At 36.2% G+C, this 18789-nt stretch overlaps 5 protein-coding genes across 8 annotated transcripts; 3 read left to right on the plus strand and 2 right to left on the minus strand.

The window, feature by feature from the left end:
• The first annotated feature begins 2918 nt into the window (after positions 1–2918).
• On the plus strand, positions 2919–6019 carry LOC104770513 (uncharacterized). 2 transcript variants are annotated; one of them, XR_015593420.1, is made up of 7 exons: positions 2923–3759; positions 3851–4287; positions 4385–4546; positions 4641–4716; positions 4801–4956; positions 5042–5275; positions 5437–6019. XR_015593420.1 is itself a non-coding variant. In XM_010494946.3 (6 exons), exons 1-6 carry the CDS (start codon positions 3028–3030, stop codon positions 5162–5164), a joined length of 1686 nt encoding a protein of 561 aa, XP_010493248.2. In that variant the 5' UTR covers positions 2919–3027; the 3' UTR covers positions 5165–5413. The 2 variants fall into 2 exon arrangements, 1 of the variants encoding a protein (XP_010493248.2); XM_010494946.3 differs by lacking the exon at positions 5437–6019 and having other exon boundaries at positions 2919–3759; positions 5042–5413.
• LOC104770514 (uncharacterized) lies at positions 5442–6019 on the plus strand. Its single transcript, XM_010494948.3, has one exon. The coding sequence runs from the start codon at positions 5554–5556 to the stop codon at positions 5890–5892; it is 339 nt and encodes a 112-aa protein (XP_010493250.1). The 5' UTR covers positions 5442–5553; the 3' UTR covers positions 5893–6019.
• LOC104770515 (ylmG homolog protein 2, chloroplastic) lies at positions 5968–7693 on the minus strand. The gene is made up of 3 exons (XM_010494949.3): positions 7240–7693; positions 6637–6845; positions 5968–6358 (listed from the first exon to the last, which is right to left on the minus strand). The coding sequence occupies exons 1-3, from the start codon at positions 7675–7677 to the stop codon at positions 6115–6117; spliced, it is 891 nt and encodes a 296-aa protein (XP_010493251.2). The 5' UTR covers positions 7678–7693; the 3' UTR covers positions 5968–6114.
• An 87-nt stretch (positions 7694–7780) lies between these two features.
• Positions 7781–13922, plus strand: LOC104770516 (copper-transporting ATPase PAA2, chloroplastic). 2 transcript variants are annotated; one of them, XM_087505841.1, is made up of 17 exons: positions 7781–8571; positions 8699–8776; positions 9105–9202; positions 9289–9342; positions 9456–9549; positions 9635–9802; positions 10175–10285; positions 10567–10635; positions 10983–11092; positions 11264–11369; positions 11578–11644; positions 11919–11998; positions 12147–12601; positions 12745–12919; positions 13099–13230; positions 13335–13485; positions 13601–13922. In XM_087505841.1, the coding sequence occupies exons 4-17, from the start codon at positions 9320–9322 to the stop codon at positions 13690–13692; spliced, it is 1833 nt and encodes a 610-aa protein (XP_087361967.1). In that variant the 5' UTR covers positions 7781–8571; positions 8699–8776; positions 9105–9202; positions 9289–9319; the 3' UTR covers positions 13693–13922. The 2 variants fall into 2 exon arrangements, with proteins under 2 accessions (XP_087361967.1, XP_010493252.2); XM_010494950.3 differs by having other exon boundaries at positions 7788–8571; positions 9463–9549.
• A 445-nt stretch (positions 13923–14367) lies between these two features.
• Positions 14368–15741, minus strand: LOC104770517 (protein OXIDATIVE STRESS 3 LIKE 1). 2 transcript variants are annotated; one of them, XM_010494951.2, is made up of 2 exons: positions 15157–15741; positions 14368–15030 (listed from the first exon to the last, which is right to left on the minus strand). In XM_010494951.2, the coding sequence occupies exons 1-2, from the start codon at positions 15426–15428 to the stop codon at positions 14490–14492; spliced, it is 813 nt and encodes a 270-aa protein (XP_010493253.1). In that variant the 5' UTR covers positions 15429–15741; the 3' UTR covers positions 14368–14489. The 2 variants fall into 2 exon arrangements, with proteins under 2 accessions (XP_010493253.1, XP_087361968.1); XM_087505842.1 differs by having other exon boundaries at positions 15139–15276.
• Positions 15742–18789: the final 3048 nt, after the last annotated feature.

The following is an 18789-nucleotide window of genomic DNA, read 5'->3' on the forward strand; positions in this document are numbered from 1 at the left end:
CTTATTTGTGAACCCAAACCAACATATAATTTCATTCTAATTGTAAAATATAAACCCTAACCATTTCATTTGTGGACCCAAACCGACATATAATTTCGTTCTAATTGTAAAATCTAAACACTAATCATCTCATTTATGAACCCAAACCGACATATAATTTCGTTCTAATTGTAAAATTTAAATCCTAACCATTTCATTTGTGAACCCAAATCGATATATAATTTCGTTCACAAAACAAAAATTACATGATATTTAAACAAATAACATGTAATATATGTAATGGGTATAAAAGTAATTGTATATGAGGAGAGAGAATGCACTGTGGGTCCTATGGTAGTTTCTTAAATACTTTTGAAAATTGTGGTATCTAGTGCATATTCCCTAAATATATAAATTCGTGTGATCATATCAACTACATTAAGAAAATTAAAGATACAAGTTTAAACCCATAGGTTTCCCAATTTTAAAATCACTGATGTTCCTTTTTTTTTTTTTTTCTCAAAAGATCACTGACGTTTATTAACTTCAGAAGACTGTAGTCCCTTATCTTTTGCTTAATCTCCCAAACCGGACTTGTCCATCGTTTCAGTTTAAGTAACTAAGGAACATTTTCAATACGAAACAGCATATGAATTCATAAACATACAAAACGAAATAGTATTTGTGTATATGTGTTGAATATACAATGGTCCACTAGAAAACGATGTCATATAGAGTTCAATTACAGCTATTCTTTTAGGAAGGACCATTCCACATTCAACGATTTCGATTCACATACTTTTCAGTTTTCATATCTCTATCTCTCCACAACGACATTACAATGATGTGATGTGATATGCCCAACACGGTATGTATGTACTATACATAGACAGACACACTCACACATAAGAACATTATTTGTAAATTATACTTGAACTGCAGAGTTATGGTTTTTTCATTCACTTCTTTATAACGAGATTGAAGTAAATCACTGTATATGTCGTTTAATTAATCACTGTATACTGTATATGTCACTGTAAATATCAATATTTTCACCAATATGGCAATATTATACTCGAACCATATTTATTAGGACACTCAAAATCATATTTGTGACAAAAGCTATATTCTTGAGATCTTAGAAACTAATATGACTATATATGCCATTAGTTTTTTTTTTAAGTAAGAAAATCTGTCAATAATTATACAAAAAGTAAAAAAATAATTATGAATTTGCCATTTTTTATGATAACATTTATGGATTTTGCCATTTTGTCTAAAATCTTATGAATTTGTTATGAATTTGTCATTTTTAAGTTACAAAAATACGATTAGACATACGATTATCACGGTATATTTGGGTTTAGTTGGTTCTATTTGTTCTTAAATTTTAGTATTCGTTATAAAATACGTTAGCAAAAAAAATTATATAAACTTTTTTAACGTTAAAGAATAGAAAATCCATAATATTTTAGCAAAATGGTATATTCGAAAATGCCGTCGCTAAAAATGACATTTTGAATAAGAACCCCTTGTCTAAATTTATTATATAATATATATATATATACGAAAAAATAAATTATGCATGATGAGTTTACATGAAAACTTATATTTTCTCAAAACAATCCAAATTTGGAAGGCCATCTACTTGCACATATTGTTGCTGTTATGGATTTTGGATTTAACAATCATCCAAAGTCCTTGTATATATGACTTGGTCCCTACCCTCCTAATTAAATTCAGTTCTTATTAATATTCTCAATAAATAAGAAAAAAAAATAATAAGCAAGTGAAAAGACCCAATTGCATTTTAAGATTGGTCCGTATCCTTAATGTGTGTAAACTTGTGGTTTCAAAAGTTGAAGTAATATAATTACAGATGACAAAAAAAAAAAAAAGACCCAATTGCATATACAGTAAAATCCTTATAATTTAATAACTCACTTATCTAGTAAATGTTTTGGTTCCAACTATTTTTTTAGATTAATTAATATCTTTAATAAATTAATAAAAATATTTTAGTTATGATGTTATAATATTTTAGAAGGTTTACTGTATAAAGGATCTCGATCTTTGACGTTGTATACTTTGTAGTTTGTATATACAAAGACAAATGAACAAATGAACAAATGAACAAATGATAGGATGAAGATTTCCTATGATTTTTTATTTTTTCCATTTCATATGAAGTCCAAAGTTAGAAAAATAAAATAAAATAATAGGTAGCTAGCTTTGATACCACACTATAAACAAGTTGATCTGAGAGACAAGAAAACACTAGTATTCATTATATCAATCTACAATGAAATCTTCATTTTTGTTTTTATTGATATGAAATCTACTGGTGTTGGAAAAAGTTCCATGTGACTTTGCTGAGCATAATTTGTAATCTCTATATCCCCAAAGTAATATTATACACATTTTTTTTCTTTCAAAAATATCAAACAGAAAAAATAGAAAACATTAAACAAAGCAAAAGAGAAGTATTTGTTTCCAAACGATATAAAATGATTTCCGTAACTGTTGTTAACCAAGTCCTAACCATAAGTTTTGATTGAGAACAGGCTCACCAAAATGGGCCTGCGATCCTAATGAGCCCATGGTAGAGTTGGAGGAGAAGGACTTGGCTTCTTGTGCTGTTCTGAATTTAGTTATCACACATTTAATTCCTTATTTGTTAAATAACAACACCTCAATTATCACACATTTAGCAAAGCCTAAATCTTAAAACCCTAATTAGATGTCTAAATAATAACACCCCAATTATCTCATAATTTTTTTTTAATAATATTAGTTGAAAATTTTTCCAATTTTGTTCAGAAAATAACCAATAAAAGATTTGCATGCTCTATATTTGTTTTAGATAGGAAGGAAAGGAACCAATAACAAGAGGAGTTGACTAATGAGGTCAATTCAGTAAGGTATAAATACACGTCTTGCTTTTTTTTTTATTTTTCCTTTTTTTTTTTTTTTTTTTTCTGATTCATTCATGATTCATCCCTAACCATCAAGAAGAAGACGACTCAGATTCGACTCGATCTCTCCAAGATGAATCCATCAAATTCTCCCAACGATTCTCGAGAAAATCTACGGATGAGCACAGATGCAGACATTATCGGAGCACTTCTCATAGCAGCGAAGGAGGCTAATCGTGAAGGTATATCACTAGGGTTGGAACACGACGAGATGGAGGAACTAGAGAGCATCACCGGTTCTGATGATCGTACAGCTGACTTCAAAGATTGGTATGCAAAGTGGACTGAAGAGAGAGAGAAACGAAGAAAAAATAAACAAGACTACCTTACCGCGAAAAGGTTTGCTCTTAGTTTGCATTCCGATGATCATGAGACTGTTGATGAGAAAAAGAAGGAGGAAGCTGATGATGATCATGTTAAGAGAGATGATGAAGAGAGAAGCGAGTTTCAGAAAGCTAAGGAAGTGATCAAGATGAGAAGAGATGAGATCTCTACAACAACAAGTGATGGTGCTGATGATATGGAGATTGATGTAGTTATACAGAGGAAAGCTCCATCGCTTACGGATTTGAGTGTGAGAGTTCTTGCTCAAAACTCTGAAGCAATCAAGTCTTTGAAACTTGTTCCTGACCACTTGAGGAAGAAGCTATCTCGTCATGTTAGTGGTTTTGGCAAACTAGACGCACGTTTTATGCATCTTTTGATTGGTGATTCTCCCTGTGAGATTCGTGCGAGTAACTGCGTTGGTTTAACTGAGGATGACTTGGTTAAGATCTTGTGTGATTCTGATAGAGATACCTTAAAGGTACGTAATTTCAAATCCGTTTGTTAGTAGGAATTGGAGTTTTGTTAGCAGCAATCTTGAATTTTGTAAATTCTTGTTACTACTCTTTCAGGTGTTGATTCTTGATCTTTGCGGACGAGCTATTACGGATTACACGATAACCGAGTTCTTGAAACGTTCGCCTGAAGGGTTCCCGTCGTTGACTACGCTATCTCTTCAAGGAGCATTCTCTTTGACAGACTATGCATTGACCTTTATCGCGAGTTTTTCTCCTCTGCTTCTGTTTATTAACCTCTCTCACTGCTCTCTTCTCACTTCCCGAGGTTTGAGGACTCTTGCGGATACTTTTAGAACCACTCTTAAAGGACTTAGTATTGAAGGATGCCAAGGGATGAAACGGTGTAAAGAGTTCACTAGGAGCCTGTATAAGTTCCAGAAATTGAACTATCTCTCGGTTGCAGGACTCGATAGTGTTAATGATGGTGTTCTTAGAGCCTTCTTTATGTTCAGTTGCTCTAATCTCACTGATCTATCTCTCGCTAATTGCCAGTAAGTTGCTCTTTTGAGAGGCCTTGAAAAAGACTCAAATCGTTACTAATGCTGGAAACTAATGTTTTTGTTTTTGCTTTTGTCTATGGTAAACTAGTGAGTTGACTGATGATTGCATTTGGCATATTGGGAGATATTGTAAGAAGTTAGAAGCTCTTGACATCTCAGAATTGAGGAAATTGACTGATAAGTCACTGGAATTTCTTACCGAGGGCTGCAAATCTTTGAACTCAGTCATATTTGGAAATAACAGATTTAGGTTTGCACAAGTCTCACAATATCTTTCTTTCTTTTACATAAATTTTGTAGACTGTTGTTCTGAATGTCAATCTTTGGGGGGCTTACTTTGACAGTGACGAAGCTGTTGCTGCGTTTCTTGAAGTCTTGGGAGGTTCTTTTAACCAACTCTGCCTAAACAAAGTCGTAGATGTGAGTGTTGTAGTTACCTAAAGTCTCGTTCAATTTTAAGCTGGTTTGTCCCCAAGAGTGTTTAAAGGAGTTTTGTTACGATAGATCGGTCCAGATACTGCCTTTTCGCTTGCCAACGTTTGTAAGAGGTTGAAGTATTTGGACCTCTCGTGGTGTCGTAAGCTCACAGAAGAGGACTTACGTCGGATTTTGAGTTGCTGCTCGTCACTTAAATCACTCAAGCTATTTGGATGGACACAGGTATGATATTAGTAGAGAAACATGTAGTTAATTAAGCTTCCACTTGTGCCTTTTTGTTTATGTAGTGGCGGTATTGTCGTTGTAGGTGGAGAATGCATATCTTGAAGAACTTTCAAGATCACAGATTCATATCACCGGATTGAAAATGACTTCACTTTATGCTCACCTTGAGGACTCTCACCCAAATGTTGGTGCCAAGTTCTTCTGATGAGTGGACAAGTTTTGGCGCGATGTACTGTATATATAGCTCTGAATTGATGAACCACTGCATTGTTAGGACCAATTTATCTGATTGTAGAGGTTCATAGTTATACAAAAGGTAGTGTATACGAATAGTGGTATAATGTCTTTTTGGCTCTGCTTTTATGTAAAAAGATAGGACTAAAAAGAAAAGTATTAAGCATACGATACCATGGAATATTTTAGCAATGTGTGGTCATTACTGTTGAACCAGAAACTAAAGAATCTTCCTTTTTTCAGTGTTAATAGTAACCATACCACCTAAACTGATACCCCAAACTACCTTACCTAATCAAATGAACTCCAAGCGAGGATTGTAAAGAAAGTTAAACATTTGGGGTTTTGAATTTTTTTTGGATGGAAACGGGATCGTCTAACCCGATGATGGGGAGGTTTACTACGTCATGGAAGCTTTTGGCAATAAGCTTGTCGGTACTAGCCGTGCTCTCGCCTCTCTACATTGATAGCTTATCAGAGGAAGATCTAGAAGAGGAGGAAGAACTCTTCAGCTTTATGTTTTGCCTCTCTGTGCTTCTCTTCTTGTTGATTTTGGCCATTGCCTCATCCCTGTATTATGACCCGAGCTTGACCAGGTTTGATCCTTACTGGATTCACAGGCTATGTGGTTCGTTTGGTGGGTTGCTTGTCATCCTCATCGTTCTTGTTTTCGTCTTGATGTGCAAAGCCTCTGCTTAGAGTGAAAGTTGATTTGATGGCGCAAAATGAAGAAGAAAAGCTCATCTTTTGCAAAGTTTTACAATATTTCTTGTATATCAGGAACACAACTCTTTTATTCATTTTCTAAAGAAAATTTATACAAAAACTCGGAAATGCAAAAGATGAGAATACAATTTACTCGAAAGGTAGATATTACATTTAAGGCGCAGAAAAAGGGAAGATTTTTTAGACAGGTTCAGTTCATAGAGAAGCTGAGCTCGGTCTGTGGTCCTTGTGGCTGCTCAACCTTCTCCTTCTCATCCACTTTGTTTCACCAGAAGATGGAGAAGCCGCTCCTTCTGCTGGTGGGAGTTCGCAAGGAAGTGCCATAGCAGAGCTGGTAAAGGCATTGAGAACAAGGAACGCCAAAATGGGAGACAAATCTAATCCTCCAAGAGGTGGTATGAATCCCCGGAATACGTTCAAGTATGGATCACACAAAGTGCTGATACAATGGCAACATACACAAAATTAGATTGGATCCACCAGGGTTTTAACAAATCCTTAGACAATTCAGGAGTTGGACATATAAGTATATTTCCCAAACAAAACTCCCTCTAAATCAAGCAAATAAACTAACTTCAGCAATGACGAATAGGATTTATTTGATCTAGATTTTGTTCCTATTGAGTGTTTAAATCTTTGAAACCTGGATAAGATTTAAAAAAATGGTAGTGGCATTTCCCAATACAAGCAGGAAAAATACAAAGGCAAGTTTTTAACCTGAGGGGGTTAACAATGGCAGGAGGAGCACTAGGAAACCAGGTGAGTACAAGACGGACAACGAGGATGGTGTTATATATGTTGAGGAAATTTATCAACCCATTAGCAACCACCAATCCTGCAACTGAATCACCAGGCAGTACCGCAGCAAATCCGTGATTAGACATTGCAAACCTCACCCTCGTAGCATTTTGATTTTTCAAACGAATCTGAAATACAAGAAAAGGCTCTTCATCTACAAAATCTAAAAACCAGAAGCAAAGGGCACACAAAAGCATAGCCCTAGTTATCTTGAAACCGAGTTTCCATCTTGAATTGAATATAGCATCTTTAAAAAGATCCTAGCTTGAGGACATATATAACTCAGATTTCAAAATGTGAAAAGATTGTCCAACAAATGTCATAGTCTTAGCATATGATCCAAGTTAAAGGCGGTTCAAAAATGACCCATTACAGTACCAATAACAATAAGAACTCAAGCAAAAGTCTTCATCAGGTTCATCGGATACACACACACACACTTATCTTCTTAACCTAAGCCCATGAAGTAACTACACTCGTTTCTCACCAAACCAATCTGTCAATTAGGGAAAGAGAGTTTACCTCATCACACAGAACGCGAAACTCGGACGAAAGACGAACCGCTTCCTGAAAGAGAGGGTTCTTAGAGGCGAGCGAATGGACGAACCCTGAGAATTTCTCAGTAGCGGATACCAGAGACCGATGAAAGTCCTGAATCATTTTGACAGAGTCTGCAGCTTGTGGTACAAGTAGCAAATTAGGTTTGCTCGAACGCACAAGAGGTGTTTGCGTAAATGCCGATGAAAGAGACACGAAAAAGTTCGGTATCGCTCCTGACGGCAAGGATTTCAAGCTTTTCATAGCTGGTTCGTTCGCACTCGCCTCCATTGTAGCAACGCTTTTGAGATAATTCGTAAAAGGAGAAGCTTGAGAGAGTAATGAGCAGAAGAAGAAGAAGGGAAGAAGATAAAGTACCTCCCAAAAAAAATAATGATACTTCAAGAAGATGACACGTGGCATCGCTGTGTCCCCGGAGCCCATAATCCTCTAGTAGAACCAGAAGGTCTTATTTAAAAGATCTTCTTCGACTTCACTTATTAAAACGCTGCGTTTTACTATTCTGACTTCTTATGTGACAGCCTGGCTTTTTAAAATTCCACTTGTGGTTTTGGATATACAAATCTAAATCCGACGTGTCAGTTTCTGACGACTCTTCTTAAACGGGAACCCATACGCACCACTAGATTCTTACTTGTATACAGTATACTTTCGTCGTTGTCTCGCCGGCGAAAATGGCGAGCAATCTTCTCCGGCTTCATCTTCTACCGCCGTCGAGTCTGCATATCCCTCATCCCGGTAATTACGTGAAGCGATGCTTTCCAAAACAGCGCCGGCTTCGTATCCGACGGTACTGTTCGAGACGTGGTGCTTTGGTATCAAACTCGATCGAGATTAGTACTCAATCGTTTGAATCTGCCGAATCTTCCATCGAATCTGTGAAATCTGTTACGAGCGATAAGCCTGTCTTACTCGATGTGAGTGGGATGATGTGTGGTGGCTGCGTCGCTCGGGTTAAATCGGTTTTGATGTCTGATGACCGAGTCGCGTCTGCTGTGGTTAACATGCTGACGGAAACCGCGGGTGTGAGGCTTAAACCGGAGGTTGATGTGGTGGTGGATGTGGCGGAGAGTTTAGCTAAGAGATTGACTGAGAGTGGCTTTGAGGCTAAGAGGAGAGTCTCGGGGATGGGAGTGGCGGAGAATGTGAAGAAGTGGAAGGAGATGGTTAGTAAGAAAGAGGAATTGCTCGTTAAGAGTAGGAATCGTGTGGTGTTTGCGTGGACACTGGTGGCTCTGTGTTGCGGTTCTCACACTTCCCATATTCTTCATTCCTTGGGAATTCATATTGCTCACGGTACAATTTTTTCACATTTTCTAACTTTAAAATTGAATTATAATGCAAATTTGTGCTGTTAGTGTTAGATGTCATTTTTTGGATACAAATGTAGTTAATTACTTTCTCTTGTACCTGATGTTACTAGGAGGGATTTGGGATTTGCTACACAACTCTTACGTGAAAGGCGGTTTGGCAGTTGGAGCTTTATTGGGACCAGGAAGAGGTTTGTTTTTTGTTCAAACCTTTTAACAATATCTAATGTATAATGCTTACCAGCTAATGCATAATAAGTTTAGGTGACAAAGTAGTCATTATGAGGCTTAGATGTGTGCCTGATTACATAATAGTTGAGCTTAAGTAGTGTTTACCTTGATTGGGTGGTCGTTTTCATAAGAGAGAAAATATTTAGTTCACACTACTTAAGTGACAGTGATGCCGTGATGGTTCCTAATATTCTCTGAGAGTCTCATAAACGCTCCAAACTGGTGGAAGTGATTTTTTTAGGCTGTTTGGAAACACAAATGGCTGAAACAGATAAATTTATATTGTAGAATTGCTGTTTGATGGTGTAAAAGCTTTTGGGAAAAGATCACCTAATATGAATTCGTTAGTTGGATTGGGATCTATGGCTGCATTTTCCATCAGCTTGGTAAGTTTTCGTACCCTGTGATTTATCTTTGACTGGTGGGTATCCTATTCTGAAACCTGCAATTCTCTGCATTCGGTATTTTGCAGATCTCACTAGTTAATCCAGAACTGGAGTGGGATGCTTCCTTCTTCGAGGAACCGGTGAGTTTCTCTAGCACATCTACAAGAGGATGAAAGCTTTTTATTTTTACTATCAATGCATGCAAAATACAATTTCAATGGTTTATTTCTGATTGATAGCTCTTGTCATTTAGTATGCAGGTCATGCTGCTTGGCTTTGTGCTCCTTGGTCGTTCTTTGGAAGAAAGAGCAAAGCTTAAAGCATCTAGCGATATGAATGAACTGTTGGTAAGTTGGGCATATCTTGATTCTCCTCCCAAGATTAACTTGAAGGCTTTTTCCTCCTTTTTTGACTTGAAACGTGTTTTCGCAGTCACTCATCTCCACTCAATCAAGACTTGTGATTACTTCATCAGATAATAATAACACAGCAGCTGATTCTGTACTTTCCTCTGATTCAATTTGCGTCAATGTCCCAGTTGATGATATCCGAGTTGGAGACTCGCTGTTGGTTTTGCCTGGTGAAACATTTCCTGTCGATGTAAGTGTTTCTGTCTTTCTAGCAAGTGACATTTACGATTTCCTTAGTTGTTTTCCATGCTGAACTGTCGGGTCGTAGCAAAAAATAATTGTGTGGGTCTCTGAAAAGAAGTAATGTAATTCTATTTAAATGGGTGGTAACCATTCTGTAATTTTGGGAAATTATATTTGGATTTATCAGTGCTGAGAAAGAAAAACAAAACCATGTGGATCTATCAGCTCTTCTTTAGGATTCAGTTAAATTCCACATTTTCCTCTGCACTTGATGATGGATATCAGGATATGTTACTATTCTTTGTCACTGGTTAGTGCGTTAGTATTAAACTATTAATTGTGGTTGTGATCATGTTAAATTATTATTTTTTCGTCATAGGGGAGTGTCCTAGCTGGAAGAAGTGTTGTGGATGAATCTATGCTGACAGGAGAGTCACTTCCCGTGTTTAAAGAAGAAGGCTGCTCTGTTTCAGCGGGAACAATAAACTGGGTACGTATAACCTACCTAAACAAAAGTTTATTCTTTCAAAAGGCTACTTTGGTTTTATTCTTTTAATGCTTCAAATAATGACACACCTATTACTTTGGGTATGATCCTCTTATCAATCGTTACTATATTACTTTACGTCATAATGTGAACCACGTTTCCCAGGAAGTTAGCTTGCTGTCTAGCTACACTAACCATACTCAGTTACTAAGTTTGATTTTCATACACTCATACAGTGATCATGAATCTTTTCTAACAACTGAATTTCACTTTACCTATTTCAGGATGGCCCTCTACGCATCAAAGCTTCTTCTACTGGTTCCAACTCAACGATATCTAAAATCGTCAGAATGGTTAGTGTCTGTAAATTTAGAGCCAATGAAAAGTTACATTGTGTGACTGTAAGGGATAGTTCCATCGCAATGTGACATGTTGGAGCTATGAAAGTCATCATGTGAAAAGAAAAATGCAGCCAGTAATCTATTGTAATTTGTAGTCTTCTTTCCTCCTCGAAAACAGAACGAGAAAAGACAGCTACAAATAGAAATACAATGAATAAGTCATCCTACATATAAAATTCATTTACATGTTTTAAGCTGAACCTAATTTCATAAGGGAACGGACGAATAAAATCAAGTCAGAACCATCAGTTCCAGTGATTCTCTAATTCATTCACACCATTTCCTGTCTGAATTTTTAGGTTGAGGATGCACAAGGTAATGCAGCTCCTGTACAGAGGCTGGCAGATGCAATAGCTGGACCTTTCGTCTATACTATAATGTCTTTATCTGCAGTGACGTTTGCCTTCTGGTATGGTCCTCTTTCATATTTCTATCGGAAATAACTTCTGAAATTCAATAAGATTCTTATATTTGTATAGTAGGAATCTCTTTAATTAGTTATAGTATAAAGTAAAAGCATCATCTGTTAATTACCTGTTCAGGATCACCAAGTGAAAGACCCAGTTGTTTTCTGCTTCAGGTATTACATTGGTTCACACATATTCCCAGATGTTTTACTCAATGATATTGCTGGACCTGATGGAGATCCTCTGGCCTTAAGCCTAAAACTGGCCGTGGATGTCTTGGTGAGTGAGCCATGCATCTCAAAGTTATACGTATCTTTTATGTGAAAATATCACGGACTAGCCGCACTTAATGAGGGAGGAAAATGGTAATTGTGGCAAAAATATGGATTCAAGAAGGGAATGTAGGATAAAAGAGGGATGGAAAGAAACTTTGGAGGAAAATAAACGCTGAGCAGATAATTAACTCGTTTTTTTCTGTGTGCTTCAGGTAGTTTCCTGCCCCTGTGCACTGGGCCTGGCAACACCAACTGCCATATTAATTGGCACCTCTCTTGGTATGTTATCCAGCGAACTATTTAGCTTGCACATAAAAGTTTGCAAACCTAGCTGAGAAGAGAGCCTAATTGCGCGCAAAGTTTTCCAACTATTAAGAATATTGGAAAATGACACTGCTAGAAACATGAAGAAGCTCCTTTCTAGTTTATGTTGTGTTGTATGTGCAGTCCTTGTGATAATCTTCATGTTTTTATAGGGTAAATATTACCTGAAAATTTGTAATAAAGAACAATAAATTCGAGATGTTGAAACTTTCAGCCTAAATATGTCCAGGAGCAAAGCGGGGATATCTTATCAGAGGAGGAGATGTCTTGGAACGTCTGGCTTCCATAGATTGTGTGGCTTTAGACAAGGTATTGCTACTCTTTTGGGCTTTCTGTGATCCTCTTCACCCATCTTTCTCTCTACACTATTTTTTTTTTATATGAAGATGGAAAATCCTAGATTATTGAACAGTTCCTGTTGCCTTTCAAAGTTGAACAAATCGAGCTATTGTTTCAGACAGGGACTCTTACTGAAGGAAGACCTGTCGTCTCTGGTATTGCTTCTCTAAGATATGAAGAACAGGAGGTTCTTAAATTGGCTGCTGCAGTGGAGAAGACAGCAACACACCCAATAGCAAAGGCTATTGTAAACGAGGCTGAAGCGCTGAATCTGGAAACTCCAGAAACAAGAGGCCAATTGACAGAACCAGGCTTTGGTACTTTGGCTGAAATAGATGGACGTTTGGTTGCAGTGGGTTCACTTGAGTGGGTTTCTGATCGTTTCCTCAAAAAGAACGACTCCTCGGACATGGTGAAGCTGGAAAGTTTTTTGGATAATAAATTATCAAGCACATCATCAACGTCTAGGAACTCGAAGACTGTGGTATATGTTGGCCGCGAAGGAGAAGGAATCATCGGTGCTATTGCAATATCCGATTGCTTGCGCCAAGATGCTGAATTTACTGTAGGCAGGTAGTTTTTCTCTCTAACTGTCAATTTTTTAATGAAACTAACAACCCTTGTTTTTATAGTCAGCATAGAAACATGAAATTTCATGCTACTTTTCTTGTGGGGATCTATTCATCGTAGTTTTGCTTGTTTCTCTTATTAAAAAGGCTTCAGGAGAAGGGCATCAAAACAGTTCTCTTATCAGGGGATAGGGAAGGGGCAGTGGCAACAGTGGCAAAGAATGTAGGGATTGAGAGTGAATCAACCAACTATTCATTGTCTCCTGAAATGAAATTCGAGTTTATATCTAGTCTTCAATCCTCTGGACATCGTGTTGCTATGGTAAGCTCTTAAATTGAATTGCAAGAAGGATATTTCAACTTATAGTTATTACTTATTTCCCATGAAAAGTCGATGAAGTTCATGGTAAAGCGAATCCTAGAAAACTTACCAACGCGCATGGAACTGGTGTGTTATAGAAATGGAGTAAGTTAGACTAACATATTTTGTATTTTTCAAAGGTGGGCGATGGGATAAACGATGCTCCTTCATTGGCTCAAGCTGATGTAGGAATAGCTCTAAAGATCGAGGCACAAGAAAACGCTGCATCAAACGCAGCATCAGTCATACTTGTCCGCAACAAACTTTCTCATGTAAACGCTTCATGAGCCACTTGCCCTCATTCAAGGGACAAGAATCTCTTAGTTCAAAATCAAAGCTGCATACACTCATGTTTCTTTTTTTTTTCTGGTTATAGGTTGTGGATGCACTGAGTCTTGCACAAGCAACAATGTCGAAAGTATATCAGAATCTAGCATGGGCAATTGCGTATAACGTCATCTCGATCCCTATTGCTGCAGGTGTCTTGCTTCCTCAGTATGATTTCGCCATGACACCTTCCCTCTCAGGTAAGCTGGCCCATACCAGTTAATTAATTAAAAAACAGTTTATTTCACTTCCAGTCTAATATATTCACAGAATCCAGTCATATATCATGCTTACTGACCATTAAAATGCTTTCAGGTGGACTAATGGCATTGAGCTCGATCTTCGTCGTTTCAAATTCGTTACTTCTCCAGCTCCATAAATCCGAAACAAGTGGAAACAGCTTGTGATCGGCTCCATCTATTATGGAGTCTAAGCAGAAGAATGAAGGTTTTGTATATTCTGCTCTTCTGACATTTTCGAGTTTTGTTTGTTGTTGTTAAGCTTTATAGCGACTATGTACCTTGTGTTATTCATGAATGTGGGGTTATACCAATGTTGTACGTAAATATATAATCTTAACCTTCGTATATCTTTGACTATTTTTGGACATATTTTAGGAAAACGACTATATTTTATTTTCCCTCTTCTACCTTCTGAGTTAATTTGGAACTCCACGACAATATTTTTACCAGCAAAATCCACTACCAATTTGCTAATAAATCAGTTTCATAAAAAAGAGAGAAAAAGTAAAGGAAGAATGTATAAAGGCCGAACCACTTGCTTCCAAAGTTAGCTATAAAGAGTGGACACAAATGCTTCTTTCTTTCGTATGAAATGTACTTGGGGAGGCTTTGTGGATAAGACTCAGACCACTTATCATTATCACCAAACATATAAAACCTTATTAATTACTACTTGTCATATTATATAAACAAATATAGATAATTTCATATGGTTTCAAGGCTCTTAGCATTAAAAACTTAGATAAGAACAAAATAAAAGAAGAATGTTGGACTTTCCAAACATAGATAAACAGATTTAAGTGTGAAAAGATTTGGTAGTGATCTATTTGATAGAACAAAAAAAAAAAAGATCTGAATTCATTCAAAAGTTTTAAAACTCTTCTATACATTCTCCGGATGTTGTTGTTACATCAAAATATTTTTAAAAAATTAAACAAAACAATTGTTACATGATCGTTGTCCTAAGAGTCATTAAACCCAATCCCACTGGCCGTCGCCGGAAAACACCTCGGAAAATCAGCAACCGAATACGATCTCCAGGCACAAAAACCCAACGACGACTGAGACGAAGTCAAATTACTAAAAGACCCCTGACTCCTAGGATACAAAGGAGGAAGCTTCACCATCTGGTGATGATGATGATGTCTCTGCCTAGGAGGAGATCCAGAAGTCGTCGGACTCGATCCAGGCGACGAGTCACCACCGGATCCGGAAGAAGATCCTTCTCCGCCGGTCATCACCGCCATGGCGAGGGTCAACGCGCTCCTACTCGAACTCATGACATGTTTCTTAGAGATCCCGCCACGTGGAGTGGTCTTGCTGTTGCTATTGTTCTCCCAAATCTGATGGCAGAGAAGATTCCTCCTCCTCCGACTGTAAGGATTCTCCGGCTTCGCTACTAAATCTTTCATCGACGAAGAAGAAGTCAACGCCGACGACGCCTCCTCCTTTAGATTCGTGAAAGACTTTGACTTCCCATTGTAATACTTCGATATCCCTTTCCTACACAACACAAACATCGATCATCAGAACAAAACCGATCGCATAAGTTGTTATAAAAATCGTTACTTTACGACAAGAAAGAATCAAACTTTTTGTAAAAATCGTTACTTTAAAGAGATCTCTCACCTAACAGGTAAGACTTGTTCGAGAGATTCCATCATTTCAAGAGAGCCTTTGTAAGGAGACTCAACTTCGTTATCTCCAGTGTCATCTCCACCATCTTCCGACGACTTCTCACCGTCGTCGTCGCTGTTCATCCCAATGGAAGAAGAAGAAGCAGAGGAACAAGGAGAAGATGAAGAATCAGACGGAGATAACCAACTAGGCATCGCCGGAGATTCATCGGAATTATCGCCGGAGATATTAAACACATAAGATGATTCAACTCTGTTATCCATCTTTAATCGACTTTTGAAAAACCAAAACCAACACTAATGGAACTTTTTGTTTGTTTGTTTGTTTGAAATCTTCTTGAAACACAGAATAGAGAGAAAAGACACAGAGGAGAAAAGAAGGAGAAGAGAAGATGAGATCTTTATATTGTTTGATTTTTCTTTGTCTATGTGCTCTCTCTCTCTCTGGTGGTTTTCCAAATAACATTAATTACTAATAAAACCAAAAAAGGAATTATTAATATTTATCACGTTGTTTATTACTATTACTTTCTTATCAAAAAAGAAAAAAGAAACAAATCTTTAAAATTTTTAAAATGGGATAAGTTTTGAAGAGGGGACAGAATAAACTGTTGCTTAATCTTATCCTCATCCACGCACTTTGCATGCCATTTCTCACCTTATTTTTCTTTTATTTATTATTTCGTCGCTGTACTTTTCTTATTCACATTTTAAACCCCAAAAATGTAAGCATCATCTAAAGACTAAGGTTTGCGTTGACTATTTTTCTGTTTATGAGAGACGCATCAAATCAGTTTCAGGTTAGATTCATTTGGATGATGATTATAAAAAATATTTATAAAAAACTATATATTTCAAAACTCAACCATGTTTAATATTAAATATGAATATACTATGTACTATAATAAAATATATTATCATTTTTTCTTATAAAAAATAAAACATGCAGCATGTCAACATTTTCTAGATATAAAATATAAATATATTACTATACTTTGTTTAAATATTTTAAGAAAAATACATAACACTATATCTATATATAATAAGGACAAAAATGAACAAAATAATTATACATATTTTTTTAATTTATTACTATATTTTTTTATAGTTGTTTTGTCATGTATAGTTTCTGCGATAATGATCATTGATATAAAAATAAACGTAATTTGATATTTATGTATGTGGAGACTAACAACGGCAAAACGAAAATCTTATAAAATAATCATAACAATTGTTTTATTGGTGTCGATAACTCCAGTAGCATTGGAGAAAGTAGTTGTTGTAATATATATATTTTTCCAACGTCATTTGATATTTATGTTGTTTTATTTTGTTCGTATTAATGTATAATTTTTAATTACTAAAATTTATCGTATTACTAAAAATAATTAAATTATTATATACTTTTTAACAGAAATTATAATTATATACTAACATTTTTTATAGATATATATTTTTATCCTACAAATACGAGGTTTATCTTCTTTTATCTTGTTGGTCAACTTATTTTATCCTCCTACGAAAATATTAAACAGAAATGATTTTTGATTACTTTAGGTAATAAAAGTAGATTAGTAAACATGTGAAAGTTAAGGGGTCAGTTTAGAAGAGATTCAAGAAAATAGGGACATACTTTTAAAACTCGCCTCGTAAATAAAACTATATTTATCTGTAATAATATTCCCCCAATCGCTTGCTTTTTTTTTTTTTGGTTAGCTCGCGGGAAGATAGAACCATGGGACGTGGACACGTGGAGAACTGATGACCGTTGCGGCTGGATAGGAACATGTGACGTGGCGATGACGAGATGGTCATCTTTTTTATCAAAATTTAATGAGAGAAAAAACGGTGAGTCTTATCCACATATCAACCCCATATGGGACCCACTAAAACATCTTCCCCAGCCGACAGTATTTCTTCCTCTTCCGCTGTTTTTTTTTTTTCTATCGAGGAAAAAAAGTTTTCTTCCAGCCGAATAATTTTATTTTCAAAATTATTTAATTGTCAAGAAATGTACTCTCTATAACCAGTTACCACTTTTGGAAGATTTATGTTTATCTTCTTTCTAGATTCCCGTTCATTAATTTATGATAAGTTTTTCTAAAGATTTTTTTGTCATTACAGTAAAACTTTTATAAATTAATAAAATTAGGACCATGAAATTTTATTAATTTATAAAAGTTTTAATTTATCGATAAATTAATATTTTATTAATTTATGAAAAGATTTTTAATTTTCATAATTTTAAAATTTTATATTATAAAATAAAATACTTTTATTATCATTCATAATATTAAAGAATTTTTTTTAATTTATAATCTTGGCTATCGTAATTGTTAAATTTAGAGTTTAGATAAAAATGATAAATGTTAGAAGTTTAAAGTTTAGAAGAAATTGCTACTATCATTCATGGTAATGATGAAATCAAATAAGATATTGCGGTAATTTAAGAACCAAATACATGTAAGAAAGTAATTATCGTATTTAAGATTCTCCATAATTTTTGGATGCGATTTGAGAAGACGACAATGAAAAAGATTAGAGATGAGCTCCAATAATAATGCAAATTCAAGAATATGAAAAAAAAAATAGTCATATTTCACTAGATTTTCTTAGATATATATATATATATATATTAATATTACCTTGATTATTAATTTATGATATTGATGAGACCATATTTTTACTTAGGATTTTCGAAAAAGTTATTTTTTTATTAATTTATCGAAATGTGTCATTTTTTACACCGATCCAATTTGGAACCGGAAAATTTTATTAATTTATAGCGAGTATTAATTTAAAGAATATTAATTTATAGAGGTTCTACTTTATTACTTTTTTTTTTGGTGGATTGCAATTTCTCCATAAAATAAATGATCATAATATCGATTTGTGGCCAGGAAAAACTTTTTCTCTCCCTTCTCTCTAAAAAGTAAATTTCAGATCTGAGTTCGTCGCCTCTTCGGTCTGCCCTTCCGGCGCCGGAGAGGGCTCCTTCCTCTTCCTTTTAGCTTCTTTGTTCCTCCCGACAGCGTCCTTCTCATCTGTAAGGTGGTCCTCCATTTTTGTGGCCACTCGGGTTGGTGGTTTTCGGTGAGTTGGTGGCGCGTGAAGCGAAGCCTCCTTTGGTGGTGACTGCTGGTGAAGGTTCAGTGAAGTTGCTTGAGGACGGCAATGAATCTGTGACTAGATCTAGTGGATCTGGTTTGGAGTACTCGTGTGTCAGTCTTCTTCACCGATGGGTTCGATGGCTTTAGATGAGCAGAGAAGTTTCTTCTCTTTCCAGCAAAAGCGGTGCTTTGCAGGTTGGGTTTGGTGTCGATGTCAGGTAAAGAGGGTGGCGCTTAATTGAAGGTTTTGGATCTGCTTGAGGAAGGCAGAGGTGGGTAGATCTCTTCTCCGGCAACAGAGGTGTGGCTACGTCTCCTAACCGATGCGACTGTGGCTTCTTGTTTGGCGGTTCGGGAAGCTTCTAATCAAGTCGCGGTGGCTCGCGGTGGAGCTTCTCGGGGTTCAACCGCCCATTCAAAGCTGCGGTTCGCGGCGGAAGTCGGCTGGGAGTCAGGAGGGTTAAGTTGCGGTGTCTCGGTGGTTAACTATGGAGGTTGGCATCTTCTGGGCTCTC

The sequence above is a fragment of the Camelina sativa genome, chromosome 20, assembly GCF_030686135.1.
Source record: "Camelina sativa cultivar CO46 ecotype springtype chromosome 20, ASM3068613v1".
Classification (NCBI taxonomy): Eukaryota; Viridiplantae; Streptophyta; class Magnoliopsida; order Brassicales; family Brassicaceae; genus Camelina; species Camelina sativa.